General features: G+C 38.9%; 1 protein-coding gene across 1 annotated transcript in view; it reads right to left on the minus strand.

Annotated features, from left to right (window-relative positions):
- Positions 1-1,614: 1,614 nt before the first annotated feature.
- The window catches only part of OCA2 (OCA2 melanosomal transmembrane protein), a gene marked incomplete at its 3' end in the record, with an annotated part of 212,861 nt that continues 195,840 nt past the window's right edge, over positions 1,615-18,635 (minus strand). Inside the window, exon 24 of the mRNA XM_084297206.1 lies at positions 1,615-1,702. Coding sequence (XP_084153332.1) covers positions 1,615-1,702 — 88 coding nt within the window. The remainder of the gene's footprint in view (positions 1,703-18,635) is intronic.

An 18,635-nucleotide genomic window follows, 5' to 3' on the forward strand; every position in this document is an offset into this window, starting at 1 on the left:
CTTCACAATTTTGTTTCTTTTTCTCTGGTTAAGGGTGTTTGTTTTTCAAGGGATTGGGAGAGTTTTTGTTGGTGTTTTTTGTTGTTGTTGTTGTTGTTTCTTTAACATATAAAACAAAACAGAGGTTATGCTGATCTTTTTACAGATCTTGTGATCTACAGCTATTCACTATTAGAGCAGCCTCAAGGTTTCTCAACAGCCCAGACAGAGCAGACTTCACCCCAGCGTGCTCAAGTGTGGATGGGGCTGGAAGTCTCAGTGAAAGGTTTGGGAGCAATGGAAAAAGCTTTTCTCCTTCTGTTCCACATGGTCCCTCTACCACTGCTGAATCTACCAGGAGGGGTGGGAGCAGCATTTCTTTGAATGAGTGCTGTGACTTATTCCAGTCACTCACTTAATATGATATTGCAGGCTTAAAACATGTAGGTAAGGGATACAACCTAGGTATGAGTAAAATGAGATATCTGATTAACTTCATACCCTCTGTGGGAGAGAGATTGTTTCTCTCTCACTTACCAGGCTATGTCAAAGACTAAGTGCAGGTAAAAGCTGTATTTGCTCATTTCTACTGGCTTCTTGTAGTTCAGCTCTGTTCACTTGGGTTGCACCCAGAAGGTCGCCAATTTCTCCTACTCAAGATAAATCAGAACTGCCTCTAATTTAGGCCAAACCCACAAAGGTATAGGAAGCTGCAGACTGAAATCTTGAATCCCTCACAGGACTTAATATTCATAATGAGAAATTTGACCTGTTCTGGCATTCAATTATACAAAACAATATATATAGTTTAACACATTATTATCAGAGAGAAGGAAACCAAAGCCAAAGTATGATCTCATTCTTCCATATACTGTATTAACCTATTTAAAGACTTAGAATACTCCATCACAGAAGTGACTTAATAATTAAATGGAAAATGTCTGGTGCTTTATCACACTTTATGTCTCTGCTTTGGTAAAGTGAGGGGCATTTGCTTATTTTAAGAAAAAAAATAAAACAGTTTAACACTGATGAGGAGCTTTAGAATGAAAAACAAAGCCTCCATAGAATGTAATTTCATATCCAAAATAATAATTCCTTCCACAGCACATTTTCAGGAGCTGTGTTTATTTTTAAACATAGATAATGATACATCCTCCATAGTGCACAGACTGCTTAACTGTCTATTACAACTTGAATATTAGTTACTTTAATACAAATAGCTAAATACATTGACAAAGACGAATGAAGACCTAAAAAGAAATTAACGAACATCTGCTATTATGAATGAGTTTTTCATCTGTGACTACTCATATTGTGTTGATACAAATTTTTAGGCACAACATATTCACTGGCGATGGTGCCTTTTCATCCGCACAGTAACTTTTTTCACAATTAAATATAAGTATTCTTTCAGTTTTGAATGTCTAGTCCTGCAAATTGTTCACAGAACAGAAGAAGAATGACCAAACCTGACAAGACAGTCATCTTGATTTATACCACTCGTGGGTTTTATTTTGGTTGGTTGGTACGTTGGTTTTTACCACCTTTTTCCTTTTATGTATCTTCTTTGTATTCTGACATACAAACTAAACGAAACAGAAAGCTTTTTTTGAGTCTTGAAAGTATAAATTATTATGAGTTCCAACCTACTACAACATGAGCAACAAGAAGATAGCACATCCCGATGGTACAGGACACAATCATCATGGGGAAACCTAACCTGAAACAACAAGAAAACAAAAGAAATATCAATAACATTACAATATTTTGTTCTCCAAGTACATAATGAAAAGGAAGTTTAAGTTATCCTGCACATTCCAAGCCTGGAATATGCTTATGCAGTGCCAAAAGCATGGTTATACTGTGAGATCATGACAAGGTCAAGGAATCTAATATTCAATTTCACATTTCTTCTGCTGGCCTGTTTAAAAGATAGGTGGACAAAATCAACATAATTTCATTGATTTCAGTTCATCTCTTCCAATTTACTTTGTCTCAGAATCTGGCATGCCCAGTTGTTTCTTTTTCTTTTTACATTTTTCTCCCCCCCCCCCCCCCCCAACAATAAGCAATTATACAGGTAAAATAACAATTCTTAGAAGTTAGGTAATGTTGGAATAGATCGTTCAGTAAGTATCACATCAGTATGGTGCTTTATTACAATCTTTGGCTCAAACTCCTTATATCGTTTCCCTGTTGAGCTGTAGTCACATACAGATGGTATTCCTCTCACCAGGTTTAACGGATTTTAATATTAAATCCCAGACAGCTGTAAAAGTGCTAAAACATTGCTGTTGTATTGAGAACGGCTATTTGCTTTTCATCACAGATTAAGCTTTTCACACCACACCCATCATTTTTATAGCTTTCTTTAGCCTGGCAAACACAAGCAGCAGAAATGGACAACTAGAAAGGGTGTTGTGGGGTTGTCTGAGTCCTGCTCACAGGACTCTTCCACATCTGTGAAAATAAGTGAGTTTTCTGAAACTTAAAAATGTTGTTGTATGGCTCTGAAAGACTATGAAGTACCACTTTTTTGATCACACTTTTTTTTTTTTTTTTTTTTGTTACTAAAATTATAAGAATTGAGATGAGAAAATGATTTTGTGACAAACAACTCTCCTTATGTAATACCTTTTGTCAAGTTCAGTCATGAATTTCCATAAACCTCATCAGAGCATGGTAATGTTCTCTGAAGTGCAGCATTTCATTTATTCTCTTCCTTGAAGTAAGACCTGCTTATTACATATGGGTATATTACTTGTGCCTTTTTGCCTTGCTTGTTAGGCGTCCTTGGTAAGGTTCCAGGAGCATATTTGTTGATGATAGGAGAACATTCTTGAGCTTGAGTGGATGAATAGCTCCTTGCCTTAAGAAGCTACAGCTAAAAGGGACTTCTTGGTGCATTAAATCTGGCCACCACTTCCTCAGTATATGAAACCACTCACATAAAATTAAAATTAAACTTCTCAATGGATCACTGCAGCCTGATCACCTTTCCTCTTTCTACCTGCAGCTCCAATGTTATTCTAAACCTTGTGATTTTCAGAAGTCATGTTTTTTTTCACTGCTTTTTTGCTGAAAAACAGACTGAAAGAAGCATAGCTGTGACCAACAGAATACAGGAGCTCTCACCTTAACAGTCATTCAAGCTACAGACAATAGAATTTGTTCAGGAAACAGGGTCACAGCCAGCATACACACACTGACCTATAAAGTTGACAGAACAATTAGGAAACTAATAAAATTCAAACACTATAAAGAAAATGTTGGAATTATTTAGTGAAGAATAATCTTGCCCATAATGATGGCTATGTGGCTGTTCTTGACCTCCTATCAAAGTGAAGCCATCCCAAGTAATGGTAGAAATAGAGGCAAACCAAGAAAATAAAAATACCTGCAAGGCTGGAAATGTATAAGGGCTAACAGATCATCTCATTTCTGTCTCCTTGAAAGAAGAAGAACCTGGCATTGCCCCATGTCCATGACCAAATATTGCCTGTACCAAAAGGACAGTTCCAATGCCTGGCTCTAGTGTCTCTGCCTCTCCAGGATTTAGGACCTGGTGTGCCAGCCACTTCTGCCATTCATGTAAGAGTCATTATTATTGGTATTCTAGCTTCAAATGTGTTAACATGAAGTTGGTATTTGGAATTGGAAAAGAAGAAAGAATGACAGGGTTTGTTCAAGTGCTGAAAAGTATGAAGAATTGTTAGAAAGGATCATAGGATTTTCACAGCATTCAAATCATCAGAAGTCTGCAATACATTTGGAAGTGCTCATTTATTTTTCTTTTTTTGTTGTTCAGATGAATATGCGTAACTATACTGCAGGTAAGTGTTATTTCAAATTCAAATGGTTAGATCCTTGTTTTTGAACAACTCTTTACTAGAAAGAGCTGAGTCAGTAATCAGCTCTTTATCGTTATATTTTCTTATTCAGTATTCACTAAATGGTCAAGTTGATAATAAATGATCAAGCTGAAAATATTACAAAGCAGGAGAAAAAGCTAAATCCATTGGAAATATTTTAGAAAAAAAAAAAAAAAAAAAGTAAAATTAATTTGATGTCTAGATAATTGCTCGGAGTCCTTCCTTCCTTCTCTCAGCATATCTGACCTCCAGACCTCCCTAATTTCACTAACATAAAAGTATCGAGATAGGACAAAAAAAGCAAAACCAGCTATGGCTGTGGGAATAAAATAGCATGGCTATAAAATCCTCTTACATCCTTTAGTATATCTCATGAACATTCCCCTGCAGCTGTATCCACATGGCAGGCTGGTGAACCAGAGATTTCTACAACTCTCATAAGAAAACAGGTTGTTATTTGACAGAAAACAGAATTTTATTGACCTCACAGTTAGCAAACAAAGAACCGGTACTGGGAGGAGAGGGGATAGTGCAGATCTTAATCTGTACTAATACAACCTAACAAACCTCCGTGGGGAAAGCACAGCAGCTCAGCAGTGACTGGCAACAAAATGCCTTTGTAAAGACTGGCAAGGGTAGGGGAGAATCCAAACAGATTTAGTGGCTCTTGGACCATGAAAAAGAGAACAGAAAAACTAACCCCAGGTCGGGGGTAGGGGGTGGGTTCATGTGAGAAAATGGATGAATTATATGGGACCACATATAAATATGCAGGCATTCTAATTATGCCCTACTTAGAGTGGGAGTCAAAGCAAGTAGCCAGAGCCACACACAGCCTGGGGAGGTACCTCACTTCATTTAGCCTGGATGTTTGCACAGGGCCCAGGTATAAAGCCATTACTCTCATTGCATGGACAATTAGCCCTCAACTTGAGGCCTGAATCTTAGGCCCACTGGCCTGAGCACAAATGTAATTGTATCAAATTCACCGTGGAATCTGTGCACCAGGGAGAGAGGAGATGAAGCCTGCTCAGTGAGTATTAGGTACTGGAGAGTTAGTTGATTACCCAAATCAGTTTAGTGCCCTATTGTGCTATTGCATGACATCAAAGATACAACTCCTGTCCCAGCCTATGCACAACATAACGTTTAGCCACCTACATTTTCACAGAATCACAGAATCGTCTAGGTTGGAAGAGACCTTCAAGATCACCTAGTCCAACCTCTGTCCTAACACTAACCAGTCCTCCACTAAACCATATCACTGAGCTCTACATCTAAACGCCTTTTAAAGACCTCCAGGGATGGTGACTCAACCACTTCCCTGGGCTGCCATATCTTTCCAATGCCTGATAACAATCTCCTTTAGTTACATCAAATAAGAACACGCTTTAAACAATGTGAAAATTCCTTTCCATAAATGCTCGTTTGCTGCATACATGTGGGTCAAAAAGCAACATGTCAGTTGTTGTTCCTGCCCAGGAAAAACAAACAGCAGGGTGTCGTGGTTCCGCTCGAGTGGGCAGCCGAGCTCCACCACAGCCGCTCTCTCACTCCCCCTCCTCAAAGAGGAATGGGGAGAAAATATGTGAAAAGGGCTCAAGGATTGAGATAAGGACGAGAAAATCACGCAATAATTATTGTAACGGGCAAAACAGACTCGGCATAAGGAGATAGTAAGATTTATTGCCTACAACTAACAAGCGAGAGAAGTGAGAAAACAAAGGAAAAAAAACAAACAAAAGCACCTTCCCCCCCCATCCACCCTCTTCCACCTCCTCCCCCCGAGCGGCGCAGGGGAACGGGGAATGGGGGTTATGGTCAGTCTACAGCACTTCTTCTCTGCCGCTCCTTCTCGGTCACTCTCGTCCCCTGTGCTGTGGGGTCCCACCCACGGGATGCAGTCCTTGATGAACTGATCCGGCGTGGGCTTCCCACAGGCAGCAGCTCTTCCAGAACTGCTCCAGATATGGGTCCGTACCACGGGGTCCATCCCTCAGGAGAAAACTGCTCCAACCTGGCTCCCCTACGGGCAGCAGCTCCTGCCAGGTCACCTGCTCCTGTGTGGGCTCCTCTCCACGGGCTACAGGTCCGGCCCGGAATCTGCTCCGGCAGGGGTCTTCCACAGGCGGCAGCCTCCGTCGGTGCAGGGCCACCTGCTCCACCGTGGTCTCCTCCACGGGCTGCAGCGTGGAACCCTGCTCCACCGTGGTACTCCATGGGCTGCAGGGGGACATCCTGCTTCACCATGGTCCTCACCACAGGCCGCAGGGGACTTCTGCTCCGGCGCCTGGAGCACCTCTCCCCCTCCTTCTACACTGACCTTGGTGCAAGGCTGTTCTCTCACTCCCTTGACTCTCCCGGCTGCTGTGTGGCGCAGCGTTTTTTCCCTGTCTTAAATATGCTCTCACAGAGGCACAAAACAACATCGCTTATTGGCTCGGATCTGGAAAACAATGGGGCCCTTCCCAAACATGGGGCAGCTTCTAGATCTTTCTCACAGAAACCACCCCTATGGCTCCATGCTACCAAAACCTTGCCACGTAAACCCACTACACAGGGCTTAGAAGTTCTAAAAACTTCTGAAGTTTTAGTTCAAGAGATTAGTAAGAAACACTAATTAGCCTCTGTCATAAAAACTCATTTTTCCATGACCCTGTAACAGCAGCACATCTGATATGACATTTCTATGTACCAACTAAGGAAAGAGGACAGATGTACCCTGCGTTGGGCAGCCTTTCATCCCTCATGCCCACTGCACACAGGGAGAAACACAAGTGCTGCACGGCCCTGACCCTCCACAGCTCATGGAGACTGCACTGAGTTTTCACTGCTTCAGAGATGAAGAACAAGGAAGGGACAGATGACAGAATCATTCACCCTAGACTTCCCTCCTCTTCTTCTTAACAGAAGTTTACATATAAAACTGTAATCTAAATGAAATCATGCAGCTTAAATATACACAACATGCAGATGTTAGTTCAGTGTGAGATACCGAGAACAGTTCCAGCAGAAGCCCTAGGGATTTGTCTTAGACAAAGTTTTGCTTATTAATAACTTCAATGACCCACTGGTGAAGACCTTGCAAATCACCTCAGTGCAGGAGAGATGTCAGACTCTGGAGAACAGAATTCAGCATGTTCTTAACAAATTAAAATGAGAATTTGAAACGTACAAGACAAAACTCTGTAAAGATAGCTGTGAAGTATGCATTAGGAGAAGTCAAACCATGGGCACAAAAAAAGCAAGGAAAGAGAAGCTTTTTACTTTTAATGACCTAGTTATTTTTGATCCTGCCTCACTGCAAGATGTCTGGCCCTGTGCATACTTAGAGGAAAAGGAAACTGTTGTATAATTATTCTGGGGATAAATCCCATTTTAATGAGTACCTATTGATGTGAATATTACAGTTTTCTTAGCTTATATGTTTATTTAATTGTATTTGCTAAATACTAATAGTGAAGCCTTTAGGGTCTGAATTGCATTTTTCTGAACAAACTGATCTCTTACAGTACCTTGAAGCTCTGGTCTGTCATGCTTCAAGAGCCAGCAGGACCAGGGATGTACAAGACCCAGGTTCAGTGACTTGTTCTGCCTGACTTGGGACATGACATGACTCTTATCTGTAAAACCATACCTACAGGCACCACCTTCCTGACATTTCTGAGCCAGTAAATTACGCAGCCTGTGCATCCTCAGGGGGATCTGTGGAAGAACAACACATCCAAGGAAATGAGGAACCTTCAGCTGCTCCTCATTGGGAAAGCAACAGCATAAAAATCCCAGACAAAACCACTGGCAATGAAAGAAAACTGGTAGTTTTCTTTCCTCTTTTACCAGGGGTAAGAGTTAGTGCTAAAAACTTCTGCTCCTGCTTTCACTCACAATTTAATGCACAGTTCACGTTATACTGGTGGAGTTTGCATCAGGCTTAAAATTTTGCTTTTCTCACTTCATATCTGTTTCACCAAAGGTTCTGTAGAAGGTATAACCTTCCCACCCACCCACTTGTTCCTCCATTATTCAGCACAGGGTACAAAAGCATCATCTGCACATCTAAAGATTGCCATGCCATCTGAAAATATTTAACAAAAGAAAGATAGTGGGTAATTCACCTCATTCTTGGACACTTACTATGCAGTGCCTTGCTCTGGAAGTTGGACAAACACAAGCTCGTTTTTAAAAGCATATCTAAATGTCTACAAAAGCAGCCTCAAAAATGAGACTCAGATAAGGTACATTTTTAAGATACATAAAGTTATTTCTGAATGAAAGAAAAGTTACACCTATTAATGTAATTTCACAATTCAATTTGCAAAGTAACTCATCTATATTTCATCTAAACAATAAGGTAAAACTGCAATATTCATGGATCTTAATTAAAAGAAAATCATAACCTTCATGAATCAAACAATACCGGTTGTTCTCTGGATACCCAGTACCCTGAGCTGGTGGAAGGGGATGGGGAGCAGGATGTGGCCCTCACTATCCATGAAGAACTGGTTGGTGACCTGCTACGGCACTTGTATGTGCACAAGTCGATGGGGCCGGATGGGATCCACTCAAGGGTACTGAGAGAACTGGCAGAGGAGCTGGCCAAGCCACTGTCCATCATTTATCAGACGTCCTGGCGATCGGGGGAGGTCCCAGTTAACTGGCGGCTAGCAAATGTGACGCCCATCTACAAGAAGGGCCGGAGGGCAGACCCGGGAAACTACAGGCCTGTCAGTTTGACCTCAGTGCCAGGGAAGCTCATGGAGCAGATCCTCCTGAGAGTCATCATGCAGCACTTGCAGGGCAAGCAGGCAATCAGGCCCAGTCAGCATGGGTTTATGAAAGGCAGATCCTGCTTGACGAACCTGATCTCCTTCTATGACAAAGTGACGCGCTGGGTGGATGAGGGAAAGGCTGTGGATGTGGTCTACCTTGACTTCAGCAAGGCTTTTGACACCGTCTCCCACAGCATTCTCCTCAAGAAACTGGCTGCTCTTGGCTTGGACTGGCGCACGCTTCGTTGGGTTAGAAACTGGCTGGATAGCCGGGCCCAAAGAGTCGTGGTGAATGGAGCTAAGTCCAGTTGGAGGCCAGTCACTAGTGGCGTCCCCCAGGGCTCGGTGCTGGGGCCGGTCCTCTTTAATATCTTCATCGATGATCTGGACAAGGGCATCGAGTGCACCCTCAGTAAGTTTGCAGATGACACCAAGTTAGGTGCCTGTATCGATCTGCTCGAGGGTAGGAAAGCTCTGCAGGAGGATCTGAATAGGCTGCACCGATGGGCTGAGGTCAACTGCATGAAGTTCAACAAGGCCAATGCCGGGTCCTGCACCTGGGGCGCAATAACCCCAAGCAGAGCTACAGGCTGGGAGAGGAATGGTTGGAGAGCTCCCAGGCAGAGAAGGACCTGGGAGTGATGGTGGATAGTCGGCTGAATATGAGCCAGCAGTGTGCTCAGGTGGCCAAGAAGGCCAACGGCATCCTGGCTTGTATAAGAAACAGTGTGACCAGCAGGGCTAGGGAGGTGATCGTCCCCCTGTACTCAGTTCTGGTGAGGCCACACCTCAAGTACTGTGTTCAGTTTTGGGCCCCTCACTACAAAAAGGACATTGAGCGGGTGCAGAGAAGGGCGACGAAGCTGGTGAGGGGCCTGGAGAACAAGTCCTACGAGGAGCGGCTGAGGGAGCTGGGCTTGTTCAGCCTGGAGAAGAGGAGGCTCAGGGGCGACCTTATCGCTCTCTATAGGTACCTCAAGGGAGGCTGTAGCGAGGTGGGGGTTGGTCTGTTCTCCCACGTGCCTGGTGACAGGACGAGGGGGAATGGGCTAAAGTTGCGCCAGTGGAGTTTTAGGTTGGATCTTAGGAAGAACTTCTTCACCGAAAGGGTTGTTAGACATTGGAAGAGGCTGCTCAGGGAAGTGGTGGAGTCACCATCCCTGGAAGTCTTCAAAAGACGTTTAGATGTAGAGCTTAGGGATATGGTTTAGTGGGGACTGCTAGCGTTAGGTCAGAGGTTGGACTCGATGATCTTGAGGTCTCTTCCAACCTAGAAATTCTGTGATTCTGTGAAATCAGCTAGTTAACAAAACTTATATAGGTCCATGTAAGTCATAGTTCACACAGTACAGCTCAGTGAGCAAATTCTTTTTCTATACATCAGCTAAGATTAAATAGCATAGGGAAATATTGGGGTGAGGAGGGGAAGAAAATGAGACATAACATTACCATTACAGATTTATTATTATTTTATTTCTATTAACATTCTTAGGTATATAGATCATTTTCATTGTGATTACTTTCTGTCGCATTCTGCTACAAAGAGATTTTCTGGAAAGATTATGTTGACTTTTGATACTAATTGTTAAAAAAAAATGCTCAATTTTTTGAAAAAAAAAATCCATTTTTATTAACTCTATTGATTAATTCTTTACTTTTTTTTCCACCTTTGGCTTTGTGAAGGAGTAGAAACTGAAAGGAAAGATTTTAAATTTCTTGTCTGCTTTACTCTCAAAGCCACTGACAATTCCACTCTTCACTAATTTCTCTGTTTTTATCATATTTATGATCACTGTCTTGTCATCCTATTTCTTCACTGCCTTTCTTTCAATGCAGACTGCATGTCCTGTCAGTTTGGTTGTGTCAACCTTGCCATCATTTCAAGTCTTTGACATACCGATCCAGTTTACCTGAAAGGTAAGTACAGGCTTAACTATACATTCCTATACTTAAAGAAAACCCCTAAAAAATATTTATAACATGCCCATGACCTCTTCAAATCTAACACCTGTTGTACCTCAAAAAACAGGTGGCTAAAACTGCCAGTGAGCATTAATGCAACATTAAATTGCTGTGAATTTCATATAGTGTAGAATTACATAAAAATTACAGTGTAGTCACCTACCAGTTACCATACACAGGTGTTACTGTGTAATTGAAATCACAGAACAAAACCTATAATCCCATTTTCTTCTGATTGCCAATTTTTTTTTTTTATTTTTTTTTTGTGATATTCTATCTGTTTTGAGTCTATGCCAAGATTTTCCATACAGTCACTAACAGGACTAAAACTGAGATTAGGAAAATCAGTGAGGAAATCTAAAGGTGTTAAGTTTTGCCTCCTACAGTCTGGAACATCTGGAAACATTCACTGTAAACCTCTGATCTTATGTGCAGAACAAGTAATAGGCTTTTCCTTGACCTTCCAAACTTCTGAGTATCTAAATAAAAAAGTTCATTCATTGCAAAAGAGCACTTAGTCTGGCAGCTCCACCTGGCAGACTCAAATGACCATTGATAGAATATTTGTTGCAGTATCTGTTTGTGTCTCTGTGGTACAAATGAGATAAAATACAAGACTGTCAGAACAAGAGACTCTGATAACTATGGGGAAAAAAAAAAAAAAAAAAAAGGAAAACATGTCAAATTCTACTTTAAAAAAAATAAAATGTTGTAATTGATTATTTAAAGAAGAAAGACACCACTTGTTAGATGATAAACAACATCTGGCCTTTCTGTTAGAACCAAACATGCACCCATGCACCTCCAATAGGAAATGATGAAATTCAGGAGACACCCAAGAAACTAAAGCTCAAATACAGAAACAATCCTGAAAATACAGAACTAGCAGTGACATTTTACTGGGGAAGAGCAACATATCACCAATAAATATGTGAAAGTTGTTTTATTTTTTCTTGTTCTTCTAATATCCTTTTAAGTTAATAAATCAGTATGACTAATTTACTAACACGCATGAGGTGTCCAGAACCTCATATATATCTGACAACAGGGAAAAAACAGTAACTTTCCACATTTAGCTTTTGGCCATGACCAACATAAATACCCCACATTTAAATGAGAAAAAGAACGACTTTGAACAAGCTCATTGGAGTCACAGCATGTAAAGGAAGCTAGACTAAGACCTCTATGTGTGTCAGAATGTTTTATTAAAGCTATAGAGCATACAAAACCAGATTACCTTGCTCTATAAATTAGGCCATAGTAGGATGATATTATAGAGATATACGCAAGCCAATAGCTGAAAAATCTCTTAAGCTTACATCAGAGGAATAATGCCATAAAGTAGAAAACAAAATGAAGTGTTGTGCTAGATCAGGAGTCAAATAGACAATCAAGTGACCCCCATGTAAATCATCTGCAGAGTTTCTTCTGGAAGATGACCAAAAGCAGGAAAGCCAACATAACAGTAGGACACTGTGGATTCCCCTGTTTTCCCAGCTTTGCTGTACCTGTGGGAGTTCTAACTTTTCTTCATCTAAATGCCCTATGGCATAAAATACCCCTCAGAGTCTCCAACAGCAGTTGGAGTTTCAGCTTTAGTTGTAGCTTCAAGTAAAGATTTAGTTACTCTTGACATTAATGATACAGTAACCCAAAGCAACTCAGATTTTCCAAAGTTTAACACTGATAGCTTTCTAATTAACAATACCTACAGTGAACCAACCATGTTTGAACACTCCAGTCACATCCTTTCTTCAAGAAAGCTTGCAGCAACCTTCAGCCAAGGTGAGAGCCAGAAACACAGAGAGCAGAGGAAGCTCTTGCATTAAGGATGGCCAGCTGAGACTGCTCCCAGCACTTTCCTTTTCCTGAGACTTGTATAACTATTAATTACATAAGAGAAAGTTGCAGGTGGCCATGACACACTCACTTTACACAGCTGAAACTCTATCACATGCTATTCTCGTTTTACATGAAGTGGGCTAATCTTTTATTAGTTTCCAGAAGAGCGTGATCTCCTACACAGTTGTGCAACATTTTGACACCCAGAGGGGCTGGACAAACCCACACTTTTATAAAGAGAAAGCAGCCTTTACAAAGTCAAGACTATGACTATAAGACTTAATTCACATAAGAAAATTTTACATTCAGACCTTGTATACCATTACAGCTTTAAACAACTAATTTGAGCACTTGAATTTTTGCTAGATCTCCTGAGTCTTAATAATAACAATAATAATAAATAAAAAATAAATCACGTATCTTTCATCTTGTTTTTTAAAAAATGGGCAAGCACTTTGTGCTAGTAACTTGAACAATATTTGTATATAGCTCAGAGCACCAGTATTATATCACAACATTGAGAAACAATTGAGAAAATAAATGTTGCCAATACAACAAGGCCAATACTAACACTAACTAATTACAATTAAAAAAAAATAAAAAAAATCTTAGATTACACTAGATGCTTTCCAAAATCCAGTAAAAAAACTGGGCAGAGTGAAATAATCTGGAAGCATCTTTCCTCTTTTTTGTTCAGATTTTTCCATTCAAATATAATGCAAGTTTAGTTTTCCTGTTTTACCTTATTTTATTTCTAAGCCCCCATGAAAAACAGAAGATACAGCAGAGTAAAACTGTGTGCCATTATAGTCATCATATTTTCTATCATATATAGTCTCTTTAGAGATACAAAGGTCCTTCAAGCAATTTTATTAGACAGCTTTGTATGTAAGCAGCTTTCCTGAAGTTTTAATACTACTAAAATCTACAAGTCCCTTGAAAATCTAAATTGCTTTGTATTTCCTTCTTCTCAGTAATTCAGTCTCTATATACATGTACATTCCATTTAAAAGGATGTATTTTCTCTTTTCCATCAAGAGATACTCCCAAGAAACATGCAATACACATTGTTAAAGCTCCAAAGCAAGCTGTCTAAACTATGAAAGTTTATAGTCAAATAACTCTATTCTCTGCCAAGAAGTGTTATGACTATTAGAAAGCACGTGATATTATACATCATATGTTGGCAAAAGGGAGCATGCCTCACATTGAATTTCAGTTCCATCCTCAGTCAGATTTTTCTTATTTTTACAATGTAACATACTTGTTCTTGTTTCTGACATTTGTGTTTCAAAGAGACCGAAGAATTACAAACACAGTATGTGTCTGTGAGATAATGGGTATGGCAAAAATTAATGATGATTTATTTTAGTTCCAAAATGTTTCAAAATTAAAAGACTCTGCATTGTGTTGCTTTTCCTTGGTGAGGATTCAGGAATAGAAGTTGCCTGAATGTCATTTCCATGAATGTGATTAATCCCAACCCTCACAAACCGTATTGTGGAACACTTTTCTTAGTCTCTCTCTCTCTCTCTCTCTCTTTATTTCATTGTGCTCTTTTATTTTCATTAAAGCACAAGATAAAAGGAAAACTTCAGTTTTCCAGTAGAGATTAATCATTTAATTCTTTAATAATATCAACAGGGCATTCTGAACTGTTATAAAAGTCATGGAGCTCAAAAAAAAACAGATGCTACATAAGAAAAAACATGATCTGTTTCATTCTCCTCTTCTCCTTCTACTTGCTTTGAGACTCCTAGTTGTGTGCCACATAATGTGATGACAGAGAATTCATGTAGAGCAGTTTGCCAGGACAAAGGAGCAAAGTAACTGCATGATATAACAATAATAATTAAGAATATATTTTAAAACCATATCTTTAATTTAAAATAGAAGCATGCCTCTAGTTTAGCAAGATTATTTTTCATTAAGAACTCAGAAGATGCCTTCTGATAAAAATTTATTGTTTTTATAAGGCCAGTAAACTTTCTACCACAAACCCTATGCTTTAGGAGTCCTCAGACCCAGTCTAGGGTAGGAGCAGAAAGTGAGATATTTTCTTTCCAGCAGTGTGAACTGGAATACTTCTCTCCAGCCATGAAATGCCAGTCAGAAGGAAATAAGGGACCAGCAGGAACCTGGTCTTACCACAGGTCTGATTTTAAGTACACTAGCAAACTAAGGCGAAGCCTAAAGTGAATCCAGTTCTAAGTCCATCTGTTCCTTCAGAAGTTAAAGCTCTGGTGTACAAAGCACCAGAAAAATGCATTCTGTATAAATATATGTCCACAGACTATCACAAGTATATACCAATATTTCTTATGAAATGGAAAAGACCTAACAGATAGGCAAGATAGGAAAAGCGTAGCATAGAGATGCAGGTAAGTATTGCTAGCAGGTTGATTTAATATGGACTAGCTACATGACCAGTTCACAGACACTGCAAGTCAAAAAGAAGCATCAAAAGGAGTTGGCTGCCAAATTATTATGGATGGCGCATAACCCCTAAGTTGCTCCAAGTTGAAAGGTCAGAGCCTGAGAAACTTCAGTTCTCTACTCCTAGAAAAGCATATGCTAAATTTTCAGAGGTCATCTAAACTGCACCATCAAGAGTGTTATTCAGGCCCACATTAGAAACAAGGATAAGAGAGTGACTGAAATGAAGGAAATACAGGAATGAAATTATTAGGCTTTTAAGATTTATAAAGATATTTTACTAAGTTCACATTTTCAACAAACACATGAAAACTAACCCAGCTGTTTGACTAATTTCTGCCTCCTTCCTCCTGTCTCCATCTCTGCAGTGGAAAAGATGGATTGCTCTCCGGCAATGCAAGCATCTACCAGCAGTTGAGTTATGCAGATGGTCTGGCCCAGCTATTTATACAAAGGCTGCATGTACCACAGTCTTCCTTCTTTATTATTTTAGATGTTTTATTTTCATTTGAACGGTTTGGACAATCAAGTGGTTGGTTTAAATGTCATCAAGTGATTCTGAACCATTCCTAAGTCCCACCAAAACATCATCTTATTATCTTTCTAAAATATCAGGATCATTGTTTCAGGTATGTTATGACATTTTTCATTTTAGTTTATTTCTCTGAATTTGGTCTTTTTTTTTTGCCAAGGTCAATAGACTTTTGAATTTCTTGTCTTAGAAACAGATGGTGCAGAGATGTATTTTAATGAAATTCAGCTGTACAATTATGGAACAAAATCTTAAGGAAATGCTTGTCATTAATATCCTTAAAATGCTAGAAACAGAATCTGAATATTTCTTGACTGGCTGGAATAATCTAGTTTCTCTTTTTACTTTGGAAAATCTATTCATTAGATTGTTTTCCTACTACTACAGAAACTATTTACATGTATAGTTGACACTTAGTTTGAACTTCTCTCATTTTTTTATTCAGCCTTCATTATCAGTGGATAGAAAAGGCTTAATGAACAACAACGAATTTGAAAACTAATATTTTAGTAGTATATGTTACATACTATTACAAGAGAAAACAAAAATAAACAACAATGACAACAAAAAAAGAATCAAAACAAAACAACAACAAAACAGAATTCCATTTCAAACTGTCCTAGGATGATTTCTTCCCTTTTCCTTACTAGACTTTTCAAGGCATATAGAATGAAATGAATCCCTAAAAAACAACAACAAAATAAAAAATTTTAAAAATATTCAAAACATTATCTCTCTTTCAGGAAAAGGTCCTATATTATCCCAAAGAGCAGCTCTTAGTCATTATCGGTTTAAAACTGAAATCATTAAATAACCATTACCCTTTTTGCCTATTTAACTGATACATGTGATCTTCAAACTTGAATCTCGTTATTTAAGTAACTCTCACTGAAGCTGAACAACTGCAAATATTGACCTAGGAAGTTATTATTCAAGTGATTTAAAAATGTAATACTGTTTAAAATAATATAATACCCCTGAGTGCAAGTATTATCAGGAAAATAATAATTTTAAGAGGTTATCAAAATTCATTGCTAAGTTCAAGCAGTAAACAGAAATATAGTAATTGCAACCATATTTTTTATGTGAGAAACAATGGCCAGCTTACACAAGAAAATAAAAATCTACTTACTCTTTCATGTAAAAGAGCTAGTTGCTTTGAGTAGTTCTTGTTTCAAATGCATTATAATGAAGATAATGTAACCATTAAATCCTCCTTTCTTCTGATTGTCTTGGTATATGTGTATGTCTGACACCTTATTTAGTAACAGAGGGGAACACACCTTTCTATTCCTATTAAAATTTTTCTGAGGAAATGAAATACTACATAAAATATGATTCTGATGTAATTTTCAATGTCTATATGTTTTGGCAAGCAAATATGAAGCATGGGATAATGTAAATTCAAGCTGAGGAGAATTAATATATTCTCTCTGAACAAGGCTTATTAGTCAGGGTTCATAGACAAATACAAGTTCAAACATCCAATATTCTCCGGTTCCAAGACTTCGTGTCTCTTCCTGCTATGTAAACTACCTTTGTATTTGGAACTCATGCTGTTTTGCAAAACAATGTTACAAGATACAAAATTTATCTGAGCAAATATTTTCAATACAGCACTTTCTGACTAAATTCTGTTAATTACCAAAGTACCCTATTTACGTAGAAAATCACTTTCTAATTTTGATATTCTTTGAATAAGACTCTTGTTCAGTAACGATACTGTCTAATCAAATTGAGCATATTCTAATTAACTGTACACTTGGCACTTGATGTAACTACATGAAATAACTATATGAAGCTGAAAAAAGTAGTGATGTCTTGGGTAACAAAAACTATTTATACCATCACATACAATATGCAAGGGTTCAAATATGCCTTGTTTGATACCAAAAATATATAAAAAATTTATGTCAACTCCCAGTTGGAATGAAAATAGAAGCTAACTCAAGACCGTTTGATTTTGCATGTCACCAAGTCAAATTAGAAAATGCATGAAAATGAGCAAATATTTCACTAATTCTCTTCTTGCAATCACCCCTACGTGACTCAACTTATACCCTGTCCAAACTCTCCTTTTTCCACTAACTTGTCTCCAGCTTAAGACACACAATTTTTCAGAACAGGACTTTTTCCACTCTGCTCTTCATGAGCTCATAACCCCTTCCTGGGCATACAGCTCATACTTTTTGACCATTACTGAGGACAGTGTTGGCCCCACAACTCCCCATAAAACTCTTAGGCTACCAGTAGTCAAAAAGTGACAGTAATAATCAGCCAGGAACACCCAAGAAGATTTGGAGATATGCTTCTCCAGTGAGAGATCAACCAGACTGAAGAAAGGAGATTTTCAGTTCAGTCTCAAAATCATGAGTCACACCTGGAATCACAATACAGCACTCTCATTCCGGGGAGTACAGTGACTGATCAGCTAGTTGTTTCTTTAAAATCCAGACACAAATGATCAATGTATGTTTAACTCCAATGAACTATGAGCAGATGAACAAAACACTGTAGCCAAATCATCTTACCCTCACTATGATTACTTCAGTTTCTTTATATAGAAACTCTTGGCCACAGTTCCTCCCTGCATCTCGCTGAAGTTGAGTGCCACCTTTGCCTGCCATTACCCAATACTTTTGTTTTGCTTTACGACTCGATCTTTAAAACAGACCACACCACAGGCTTTCATATCTGTTTAACGGCAGTTATCCTTAAAAAGGCACTAAATGAACATGTGGAAAAAGATTATTTGTTGTGGTACACATCTGTAAAAGACTAAATCTGAGTGACTGGCCTTTCTAGGACACAATTTGTTTGACTTCTATTAGATGCATACATTGGGACGAAAAGAATCATTATCCAAAACTTATTTCTTTCCGTTGACTATAATGAGAGCCATCAATGACTAGTTGAAATAAAGATATCAACAATGTCTAATGGAAAAGTGAGATGAGATCTATCTTACCTTTACTGACAAGCAGCTCTGTGAACACTGGGAAGTAATGAAGCCTTATTTCCTACCAATTTGTGTCTTAAGTTTGATTGACTTTCTGTCTAAGTAGAAAGCTCCAACTGAACCTTTCTTCTATAACCTATATTGATGTTCTCCTGGATGTTTTTTCAGCATGTGAGGACATATGGGCTCAGACTGTACATTCCCTTGCTGGAATACTAATAAGAGTTTCTATTTCTCTTTCCAGCCACCAAATTTGATGACATTTCAGGGATTTTAATTAT

The sequence above is a fragment of the Netta rufina genome (assembly GCF_964035555.1).
Source record: "Netta rufina genome assembly, chromosome: 1".
In the NCBI taxonomy this organism is placed as follows: Eukaryota; Metazoa; Chordata; class Aves; order Anseriformes; family Anatidae; genus Netta; species Netta rufina.